Here is a 12571-nt window from a genome sequence, read left to right as displayed (position 1 = left end):
ACTTTGCCGGGTAATCTTCCAAAAGTACAGCTCTGAGTATAACACTCCCCCTTACTCCTATTCCCCTCAACCCCACACCCTCTTGCCTCCATTCAGGCTATTCCCCTAAATGCCCTATTTCATCTCTGACCCTAAATGCCCTATTTCATCTCTGTCTGTTGGGATCCTACCCTATATCTAAGGCTCAACTCAAACCCTACTTTTCTCCATTATGCCCTTTAGTCATCTCTTTCCATCAACTCAACAGGTGCTAGAGGTTGTGATAGGTTCTCATTAAATATTTGTTGAATTTTAAGATCTATTCAATACTCCTCCCCACTAGACTCCAAATTATCCATCTTCTGAGATAATGTGATCTCAAAAAGAAGCCTAATTAGTATGCCATCATGGTTACTGAGCTGGTACCAGATGATAGGGTCGTGTAACAGCTATTAAAGAGAGAAAATAGAATATTGTTTTGAAAGGCCTGTAAGTGGATACGAGCTATTAAAAACATCAATCAAACTGAAGGAAATATTGAATGGCATAAGCAGATGCCATTACTAAATACAGTAGGGTTGTTTTTTTTTTAAGTTTAAGACATAGTTCTTACATTATTTTTTAACAAGGCTGACTTAAGAGCAACACTTACTAAGTTAAATATTAATAAAAATCTGAAATAGGAGAGGATAGCATCACAAAGCGAAGCTGGTATAGAATATTTCCAGATCACTTAAAACTCTGCTCCCAGCCCCACCTTCCTTTCTCACTAATCCACTTCACAGATGACTATTTTATTATCACCTTTATTTTCTCCCTAGCTCTCTACCCAATCTCAATCCTTTATTACAGTGTTTTTCAACCTTTTTTGGGCAAAGGCACACTTGTTTCATGAAAAAAATCACGAGGCACACCACCATTAGAAAATGTTAAAAAATTTAACTCTGTGCCTATATTGACTATATATAAAGTAATTCTCTTGAATAGGAATCAAATAAACACAAAGAAAGTATTTTATAATTACTTTATTATGAAATATTAAGTAAACAAAATAGTGAAAAATTATAAAATTCTTGTCTTGTCTGCACCTACGGCACACCAGGCAACACTAGTGTGCCGCGGAACAGCGGTTGAAAAACGCTGCTTTATTACTAAACATCAAATACATGAAGTAGGTAAAAGCAGATGATTAGTTACTCCAAAAAGATGTTATAACATTTTTCTCTTCTTCAATTGAAAATGTTCTTTAGAATACAGAGAAAGCCCAGGATTAAAAAATGTAAATAACTACTCTCTAAAGAAAAAAGCAACATCCTTAAAAATTCGATTTTGCCCAATTCATGGTACAAAAATGAATTAGCAGCTACTTAGTAGAAAAAAAAATCTGGATAAACCCATTTAATAACTACAGAAAAAGTGACCATCCTATCCTATATAATAAAAAAGTAATATGCAAATTGACCATCATTCCAACATACAAAATGGCCACCCCCATGTGGTCAAATATGGATGCCCCCATGTGGACACAAGATGGCTGCCACAAGATGGCCGGCAGGAGAGGGCAGTTGTGGGCGATCAGGCCTGCAAGTGAGGGCAATTGGGAGGGACCAGGCCTGCAAGGAAGGGCAGTTGGGAGCAAACAGATCTGCAAGGGAGGGCAGATGGGGGGAGGGGGGCCAGGCCTGCAGGGGAGGGCAGTTGGGAAGACCAGGCCTGCAAGGGAGGACAGTTGGGGTGACCAGACCAGCAGGGGAGAGCAGTTGGGTGGGGGACCAGGCCTACAGGGGAGGGCAGTTGGGAGGAACCAGGCCTGCAAGGGAGGACAGTTGGACATCCCTCGAGGGGTCCCAGATTGGAGAGGGTGCAGGCTGGGCTGAGGGACAGTTCCCCTTCCCTCCCCCACCCCCCCCCCCCACACACACAAATTTCATGCACAGGTCCTCTAGTTTAGAATAAGTGTCCACTAAGCTTTAACCATGGATAAGTGACCATCACTTTCTTTTAGGAAACCCAAATAAAAAACAAGTTTCTGATTGGAATGTACTTCAGCTCTGTAGAAAACCCAAGTCTGAAATGTTTTCACTCTTCACACAGGCCAGCTCAGAATGACTTACGGAGTTCATTTCCTTCACTGAGAATCTCCACCCGGCGTACAAGCTGCTCAAACAGATTCCGCAAATTCAGCATCGTAGTATCCATCTTTCTGCCAAGAAATCAAATATACATTAGGGGTCCTGCCTTCTCCCCCAGACAAAAGATTCAGTCACAATCCAGTACAGTCATCAGTAACTAACATCTGGCCTCTTCCATTTGTAGCTACCATTATAAGAATCACAAGTCAACAATTTGTGTAATCCTTATTATAAAAACAAAGTTGGAATGTTTAATACTCATTTGAAAATTAGAAAAGCATTTTAGACCTTTAATTACAATACCCTCTTCCTGCCTACTGCTTTTCCTCCACTCTGCAATCACTACAGAACTGAGAGGAGAGCAATTAGGGACAAGCATGTCCGTTGATCACTAGGTGACAAAATACAAAATGTGGTTCTTAGTCAAGCATACTGATTAATAACACTTCTACTACTTTAATCCTTCTGGACACTTAAGAGCTTCAAGATAACTTAAAGGTTTATTTTTAATTTCATTTTTAGCTAGTACCCCTGTTGCATCTGCCTTTTACAACGCAGGACATGGTCAGCACATTTCCTACCAACAGAACAGATGACGTCACACAAGTGATTAAGTGAGGAAATCGCCAGCTCAGCAGCACAAGAATTATTTCTGTAATGCAGGGCTCTCTGCTAGACTGCATGCAGGGACTACGTCTAATAAATTTATACTAAGTATAGGCAAAGGCTTATGTTATACCACATTCTGGCATCAAGGAGACAATACACCACCTTCACAGTTAGAAGGGCAAAGGAAAAATCATTTGCTACTGTGTTCTGTATAGTGAATTTCAGGGTTGGTATTTTCCCCAAAGACCTGCTGATATTACATTAAAAATGGTGTCCTTTCTAGCAGTTTTGCTCCAAATAGACTTTAACTGGGAACACTTTGAGAAAATAAGCTCTTCATTTAACTGTCAAAGAAGAAAGACAACTAGATATTACATAAAATATCAATAAAATTTAAAAATGTGAATTCATGTAAAAGCTGAACATCTTAAGAAATACCATTAAAGGATTATTCTGTTTCAACATTCTAGTCCAGGTCCTTATTTCATACTCCAAATAAAATCTGAGGAACTATTTTATGACGGTTTAGTGATTTTATAATGTTTATAAGATTATGCCATATGCTATGAGGGCAAGAAAGAAAAAGAAAACCAACCACAAAGAACAAAAGAATATATAAAGAGATTTTCTATTAAATGCTACAGAATTATTCATTTGTACTTTGTATGATTGCTCTAATAGCAAAGAAGCTTTTAATTCCAAGCTTGGATACAATATATACCTGAACTAGGGCCGGAAACAAAGATTTTCAAATGGCAATTTATCTGTCCCAAGCTACATGAACACAGCTAGCTGCTAAGCAACCAGACGAACAAATTTATTACAAAGATCTTTCTCTAAACTAAGAACAAAACTAAAATAATAGCATTGAAACTGGCAGGAAGATATCTGGAAGTTATGGAGAAACCCATGGATTTTACAATATGACAAAGCAGGCCAATACATTCAAATTCTATGGGAAAGTAGGGCACTTAGGACCCTACTCAAATTATTTCCTTTAGCTCCCTGTGAAAATGGAATTTACTGATCACTTTTAATATGGATATTTATTTCTATCATTTCAGCATTCATCTGTATATTCTGAGACTACAAGTTCAGACCTAGGAAAACTGACGAAGAATGCAAAAAAGGAGTATTTCACAGTGCAACTAGAGTACCAAAAACTAGTTAATATTTTTTTCCAGTAAGTTTTTATGTCTTAAATGGCAATACAATAACCTGATCTTTTGCCCCTTTATAAGAAATCCTCACATTTTCTCAAGTTCCTCTAGTCCATTATTCTTCTCTCCTATTTTTGTGTGCATACCACTGCCTAGAGTGAGGGTTTAGGGGAGGTACTCTCTTGAAAACACAACCTGATTCCTGAAAAGTCTAAGAAAACAGAGAACCTACCTGGGGACATCTCCTCATCATAGTAACTGTCATCTCATATACTAGTAACTACCTCAGTCTACATTGTTCTCCTAATATGATGCCTAGTACCTAGAAAATAGTTGTATAATTGAATTTCCAGTGCTGTATTGTAAAACAGCAGAGGTAACCCTAACTCTGTCAGACCATTAGTCTCCAGATTTAGAATTTTATAGTTTTACAAATAGTTTGATTATGGATTTTTCTCTATTCTTCTCTCTCAACACCAGATATTCCTTTAGTTCAGTAGTTCTCAACCTTTCTAATGCCACGCCCCTTTAATACAGTTCCTCATGTTGTGGTGACCCCCAACAATAAAATTATTTTCGTTGCTATTTCATAACTGTAATTAAAACACAGATATTTACATTACGATTCATAACAGTAGCAAAATTACAGTTATGAAGTAGCAACGAAAATAATCTTATGGTTGGGGGTCACCACAATATGAGGAACTGTATTAAAGGGTCACGGCATTAGAAAGGTTGAGAACCACTGCCTTAGATGCTCTCAACTCATCTGCTAACTATTGCTAGCCCAGCTCTTAGAGACCCAGGCCACCCCTCACTGTGAACATCTCTCCCTCAGTATCAGGGAATTGCTGAAGAGAACCCCACTTTTTTCATGGAGAAAAAACAAAGCAAAGGTTACTGAAGAAAAAAAATGTGTAAATTTACCGTAGCCCAGTGTTTATAAAATCTACAGTAATGTATAGTAATGGCATAGGCCTTCACATTCATTCACTCACTGACTTACCCAGAGCAACTTCCAGTTCTGCAAGCTCCATTCATGGTTAAGTGCCCTTTTTATTTTTTACACCACATTTTTACTGTACCTTTTCTGTTTAGATATACAAATATTTATCATTGTGTTAGTTGCCTACAGTATTCAGTACAGATCATGAGGTATAGGCTTGACTTTATTATCAATTACCTATCCACTGATCTACCCTGCCCTACTGACTCCCAATTTTGATTCCTTATTTTTATCATTCTCCCAGTCACTCAGTTCCAAATCTCAGAGTCACCTAAAGTTAGTCCCTTTCTTATAAGTATAACCACCAAACCTGTGCATTCTTCTCTAATGTGAATTATAACCATCCCCTTATCACATGTAGGTCATCATCACTCAATTCACCATTGCTTTACTTAATTGGCGCTCAGACACATATACTTTAAACTCTAGCATGTATGTACCATCCCTGATAAACTTTAAATTCAAGAACAGAAACCTTACATTTGGCACTATTGTACATACAAACACTCAGTATTTAAAAATATTTTACAAAAGTCAGATAATACACACATACACACACATACATATACTCCCAGTCATCACTCTATTGTCAAAAGAATTTCCACTCTACATGAACATCAATGTATAATCTAGATTTTTTTTTTTTTTTTAATGTTAAAAGGGAGGAGGGCAGAGCCCTGGGATAAAGTCTTAGTTCTTCTATTTACCAGTAGTATAACTTTAGTTGAGTCACTTAGTTTATGATACATATCTATAAATAGGAACAATAATACATGTCCTAGTTACCTCACAAAATATTATCAATTAATGTAGTTAAAAGTTTTATAATGTATAGCCCAGGCAGTGTGGCCCAGTGGTTGAGCATCAACCTATGAACCAGGAGGTCAAGGCACATCCCCAGTGGGAGGTATGCAGGAGGCAGCTGATCAATGATTCTCTCTCATCATTGATGTTTCCATCTCCTCTCCCTCTCCCTTCCTCTCTGAAATTAATAAAAATAAATAAAAGTTGTATAATGTATAAATTGAACCTTATCATAAAAATACATGGTATTATTATAGTAGATATGAATTTTTTGTTTTTGCTTTGGTCTGACAGTTGTTATTTACACTATAGTGGTTACAAAATCATAGCTGGACCCCAAACCAAGAAGAATGGGGGATAGCAAAATCTGACCAGTTCTAGGCTCATTTTTAAACAAGCTGTTCTAAATGAGGCTTATAGTGTCTAAGAATTTTTCCTCTAACATAGATTTATTTAGGATAATAAAAAAGAAAAAAAAAAAAAAACAGCACTAGGAAAATATAATCCTCTTTTCTTTAGACACTAGGGGACCATCATTCATTTTTACTAATGTTCTATAGAAGTGACTCTCAGGAATTAAAAACTTTTTTTTAAATATATATATATATATTTTTTTTTAATATATTTTATTGATTTTTCACAGAGAGGAAGTGAGAGAGGATAGAAACATCGATGAGAGAGACATCGATCAGCTAGCTGCCTCTTGCACACCCCCCACTGGGGATGTGCCCGCAACCAAGGTACATGCCCTTGACCGGAATCGAACCCGGACCTTTCAGTCTGCAGGCAGATGCTCTATCCACTGAGCCAAACTGGTTTCGGCTTAAAATATATTTTATTGATTTTTGACAGAGAGGAAGAGAGAGTGATAGAGAGTTAGAAACATCGATGAGAGAGAACCTGGGACCTTTCAGTCCACAGGCCGACGCTCTATCCTCTGAGCCAAACCAGTTTCAGCAGGAATTAAACACTTTTATAGATGACTAAATATCTTTTTGCATCAGTTCTAACTGTGATATTGCAGCCAAATTGTAACTCAAAAAGTTAAAAATTACTCATCCTATTCAATGTCCATTGAAAATGGCTTTAATTTTCCTCCTGGGTCACATTTTCACCCTCATGAGTATTTTATTTCTCCCCCTTAATTATTTAGCTCCATAGCCAGGAGTTACACTCCGCCTTTATTATTTAGCTCCATAGCCAGGAGATACACTCCCCCTTTATTTAGCTCCATAGCCGGGAGATAAAGTGAAAGGAAACAAAAACGATGTCATATTGCAGTACATTGCTTTGCAGCTGTACAACAGCTGTCACTTTTCACTAGAGGCGGCTGCCTTTTGGGAAAGCTGAAATGATCCCTGTGTGGAGCAAGGAAATCAGTTTGTAGAGCATTTTAAGCAAAAAGGTGCTACAAAATCTCAGCTGTTATTGATGAGAAGCCCAGAGGTGGAGAAGTCATTGTTACAGATTCCCAATCTGTGAGTATCCCTAAGGGAGCAATGTGGCATCACCCGGAAAGAGTCTCAGCTTGATGTGATTGCTTTGAGTCCCCAATTTAATTTCAATCACCCAGCCAAGAGACAGACATGTCTGTCCTTCAGAATAACAGACTACTACAGATCTTGACTGCAGAGTATCCTGAGTAAAGTCTCTATCCTTTTCTTCCTCCCCCTATAAATAACATTATTAAGAGACCTAAGCATCATGTGTTTTAGATGCATCAAGGGTGTTAAATATTGTAAGCCAAAGCAATGGAAGATTGCCTGAACTTTTCAGGAAGAGTTTTAATGAAAAACATTCTCAACAAACATTACTAAATCTGGAGATCCCCAGAAATCAACAACATAGGTTCTCTGCTGCCAAGGAAAACCATTCCCCAAGACAGTCTCAATACTATCGAACTTTTATATGAAAGCATTTTCCCCAAATATCCAGTTTCTGCTTCACCATATCAAAAGCCTCTATACAGTCAGTGGTTGAGCGTCAACCTATGAACCAGGTCATGGTTCGATTCCCAGTCAGGGCACATGCCCAGATAGCAAGCTTGATTCCCAATAGGGGGCCTGCAGAAGGCAGCCCATCAATGATTCTCTCTCATCAATGATATTTCTCTCTCTCTCTCTCCCTCTCCCTTCCTCTCTAAAATCAATAAAAAAAATATATGTATATTTTTTAAAAGCCTCTATTCAACTGGCAGGCAGAAGGAATATCTTGAAAACAAATGTTTTTATGAGCAAATCAATTGCACAAAGAGTAAATAGACCATCTTCAGGCCAACATGAATGAAAACCAAAGAAAGGGATGAACTGAATTATTTTTCAGAAAATTATTACCAGTCCAATATATTAAGTTCTCCTTTTCTTCTGTGAATTCCCTTTATGAAGTGCTCCATTCTTCAACATCTATAAGTCTTATCAATTCACCAAAGCATTCCCTAACTATTTCAGTCCAAAATGATCTCTTCTTTATCTACAATATTTATTTAGCAAATATAAAGAAGGCACAGGGAGAGATAGAAACATCAATGATGAGAGAATTATTGATCGGCTCTCCCCTATTGGGGATCTGCCCAAAATCCTGGCCACGTGCCCTGCTCAGCAATCTGACTGTGAGCTAGTTCATATGTCAACAGTCAACCACTGAGGCACAGCGACTGGGCTTAATTGATTTTGATTGGTTGCCTCCTGTATGCACCCCAACTAGGGATGGAACCCAGGGAATCAAACCCACCAAACCTTTTGGTGTTTGGGACCACACTCCAACCAATTAAACCACATGGCCAGGGCCAGCCACTCTATTTAACTGCAGGCTTCCCTTCCAACATGTTTCTGCTTTATTTTGCTCCAAACTACTTATCCCCATCTAACAACATACATAGTAACTTGTTTATTTGGCTTATTGTCTGTCTCCCCAGTAGTTTAAGTTCCAAGAACGCAGGGATTTTTGTCCGTTTTGTTCATGATGGAGCCCCTGGTGTCCAGAACAGTACCTGACACTGGGCAAATGATTAATGAATATTCACTGAAGGAATGACTTCAATACCCCATGGACAGTGTTTTTCTTCAGGTGGCCGTGCTCCTTGGATTTCCAAGGCTGGGATTACTATAACAGAAAGTAAAAGCCTCTTGGGGCTCTTCATAAATATTGCCAAAATATCCTCTAAAAGAGCTGTCCTAATTGATACACATTACTTTCAACAGTGTGCAAACATACTAGATTCACCAGTTATCTTTTTTAAGTTCTATCACCCCCAAATAAAATGCAAGCTCCTTTAAAACCAAATAAGACTGTCTTTTACCAAAATGTTTTTCAACATTTTGCACTTAATACTGTTGAATGATTAAGCTATAGGAAAGGCGCCTTCTCAGTACTGAGAATGATAATGACATTTCTTAAAAAAAAAAAAAAAAAAAATAGGCTTATCTTCCCACCCAGCCCACGTTCCGCCTACGAATGAAATCCTATGGAGTGAAATGTACGAGAAAGTACAAACGTAAGGCCTGGTTGTTACTCAGACTAAGAATTAGGTGGGAAGGGCAAGAAGTCACTGGCGGAGCCAGCTTACCTAGAAGCCCCCAGGGAGGGCGCTCCCCTCTCGGCCGCGCGGCCTCACACCAGGGTCTTTCCCTTGGAAAGGATGGGGTGTTACTGTCCCCAAAACTCCCAAACTCTTATCGAGGTGCCCTTGTTCAAGCCACCACCTTCACAAAACGACGCCCGGCTTTCTACGGGACGCGGCCCAAGGAGCGAAGGTCCCCCCGCCGTCCCGTCGCCACCCATTCCGGCCGCTCCGGCGCCCGGCCCGGCGGAGTCCCCGTGGCAGGGCCTCCGGCCGGGCCGCGGCTCGCCACTGCCGACGCCCTCCCTCCTGCCGCAAACCCAGCGCCATACCGACCTCTCCTCGCAGACCCCAGGGCCCACGGAGCCGGGTCGCTGGGCCCCACCGGGGTGGCCTTCCGCTTCCCTCGGCGCCGCACCCAACGGCAGAGAAGCTCCCCGCCGCCAGCGCCGGTTTGAAATCCCGCACGGACCAATCACAGAGAAATTTATTCCTCCCACGCTGCGACGCATGCGCAGCAGGGCCGCGGAGGGGCGGGGTCAGATGTAAGCATGCGCATTCTCACAGAGGGAAGCCAGCGGCAGCCATTTTTACTAAGGTCAACACTTTTCCCTCTTCTGAACCCCATGCCCCGCCCCAACCCTCTCCTCACGCCACTTAGGATACCTTGTTGACTAAGGGCAAGTGATAGTTACTAAGTACAGATATTTTTTAATATATATATATATTTTATTGCAGAAAGACAGGGAGAAGGAGCGAGCAATAGATCAATGATGAGAAAGAATCATTGATTGGCTGCCCCCACACTGGGAGTTGAGCCTGAAACCCAGGCATGTGCCCTGACTGGGAATCAAACTGTGACCTCCTGGTTCACAGGTGGAAGCTCAACCACTGAGCCATGCTGGTGGGGCTACAAAAAAAAAATTTTTTTTTAATTTTTATTGTTGAAAGTATTACTTATGTTCCCCTTTTCCCCCATTGACCCCTTCTAGCCCACCTCTGCACGCCCCCCATCCCCACCCCCAGTATAAATTCTTGGCCTCACTGTTTACTCCAGGCAGGGACAGGGTTTTTAGAAACTATCAACTTAGTGTTGGGTCTGGCTGTTGAAAAGGTAGAAATCTGAAAGGAGATAGAACAGTAGTCATTAGCAACCATATTCATTAGCAATCTATATAATACCTTTGTTTATTGATGTATTAATACAGGTTTTAATTTGACACCCATTTATTAAGTGTACCAAATTCATAACGAGCACTATAGTAGCAAGGAATTGGGAAAATAAAGATATGATCTCTGCTTTCCAGTAACCACCAATGAAGGAGACAGCTCAGGTAAACAAAAATATATACAAAGTGAAAGTGCTATAATTCCATTTAATAAACATTCATTTTGAACTTAGCATTGGGCTAGTATGGGGCTTTCATACTTTCGTTTCTTCCATGACCCACAGTAAGAAATACATTTTACATTACAACCAAGTATCACAGAACTCTGCTTACCCTGTTCTCTTTTTCTCTCCCATTTTAGTTGTCCCTACTTCATTAAATTTATTAGTCAATATGATTGGCTACCCACAATTGGAGAAAATACTGGTTACAGCTTAGAAAGAGCAGTGTACTTTAATGGAAAGATTACAGATTTTGTAACCAGAAAGCTGGATTCCATTCAAACAAATACTGATGGAGCACTTTTGCGTGGCAAGCATCCCACTGAACCATCTACATTATCACTCTTTCCCCCTTCTGTACTTCACTTCCTGCAACTATAAAACAAAAATAATAGTGCCATCTCTATAGCTCAGGTATTTTCCTAGATAAAATAAGAGACAGTATAAAACATAATTAAAGCCTTATCCAGTTTGGTTCAGTGGATAGAGCATCAGCCTGCAGACTGAAGGGTCCCAGGTTCAATTCTGGTCAAGGGCACATGCCCATGGTTGTGGGCTCCATCCCCAGTAGGGGCATGCAGGAGGCAGCCTATCAACGATTCTCTCTCATTATTGATCTCTCGCTCTCTCTCTCTCCCCCCCCTCTCTCCTTTCCTCTCCAAAATAAATAAAAATACACTTTAAAAAACATAATTAAAGTTTATACTTTGTAAATTGCAATACAGATTGTTATTGCTATTATTAGGAAAGAGATGAAGAAAAGAAAACATTAGCTGTACATATATTATCCCATTTAAACTTCCCAACAATCCTTTTGGCCAGAAGGACTCAATTGCATTAGCCTGTGTCTCCTTACATACCTATAGTAATACAATGAAATAAGCACTAGGACTAAATTGTGTAAAGTGCTTTAGAAGCATTTAATCCTATCACGGAAGTGGGAATGTTAGGAAAGCCTCCAGAGACTTGATATCTGAGCTGGTCTTGATGTGTGAATAGGAATTTACCAGATAGAAAGAGGTGGCAAATTCCTGGCAACAGGGAGATCGTGTGACCTCTGAGGAATAAGTCACTTGTATATTTAATAAATATACAAGCAGCCCTGGCCTGTTTTTCTCAGTGGTTAGAGCATTGGCCATAGGACCAAAGGATCTCGGGTTTGATTCCTGGTTAAGAGCACATACCTGGGTTACAGATTTGATCCCCAGGCCTAGTCAGGGAAACCAATTGATGTGTGTGTGTGTCTCTCTCTCACATCAATGTTTCTCTCCCACCTCACCCCCTTCCACCCGCTCTAAAAATCAATGGAGCCCTAGCTGGTTTGGCTCAGTGGATAGAGCATTGGCCTACTGACTGAAGGGACCTGGGTTCCATTCTGGTCAAGGGCACATGCCTGGGCTCAATCCCAGGTAGGGGTTGTACAGGAGGCAGCCAACCAATGGTTCTCTCTCATCGTTGATATTTCTATCTCTCTCCCCCTCTCCCTTCCTCTCTGAAATAACTAAAATATATATATTTTTTTAATCAATGGAAAAAATATCCTTGGGTAAGGATTAACAAATAAATGAAACAAATATACAAGCAAACAATTTATGAAGGTTTAGAGCTATGAAGAGACATTTACCTCAATATGCAGGTGACAAGCAAAATAAGCCAATCAGAGAAAGCTAAGTATCACATGATCTCACTAATATAGAATTTAATGAACAAAATAGATTCGGAGACATAAAAGCATTAAACAGAGGGAAGTTCAGAAGGAATTCAGAGGGAAGTTGTGTGGGGGGGGTGTGAGAGGGAATGATTAACTGGAGAACTGATATGCATGTATGCTTAGCCCATGGACACAGACAACAGAGTGGTGAAGGACTGGGAGGGACAGATCCAGGGTGGAGGAGATCAATGAAAAAAACAACAATAAACAAACAGAAGGGA

At 40.0% G+C, this 12571-nt stretch overlaps 1 protein-coding gene across 3 annotated transcripts in view; it reads right to left on the bottom strand.

Annotated features, from left to right (window-relative positions):
- RACGAP1 (Rac GTPase activating protein 1) overlaps nucleotides 1–9730 on the bottom strand; it is a 190894-nt gene extending 181164 nt beyond the window's left edge. For 2 of the 3 annotated variants that reach the window (XR_014794462.1, XM_084877403.1), the window contains exons 1-2: nucleotides 9586–9730; nucleotides 2094–2182 (exon numbers count right to left, since the gene is read on the bottom strand). Coding sequence is in view for 2 of the 3 variants with exons in the window: in XM_084877403.1 (XP_084733529.1) it covers nucleotides 2094–2178 (85 nt within the window). In the remaining variant the exon portion in view is untranslated. The remainder of the gene's footprint in view (nucleotides 1–2093; nucleotides 2183–9585) is intronic. The other variant, XM_084877404.1, reaches the window with a different exon arrangement.
- Nucleotides 9731–12571: the final 2841 nt, after the last annotated feature.

Source organism: Pipistrellus hanaki, assembly GCF_964339955.1.
Source record: "Pipistrellus hanaki genome assembly, chromosome: 3".
NCBI lineage: Eukaryota > Metazoa > Chordata > Mammalia > Chiroptera > Vespertilionidae > Pipistrellus > Pipistrellus hanaki.
Note: the sequence above shows the minus strand (reverse complement) of the source record. Positions and strands in the feature narration are given on the sequence as shown.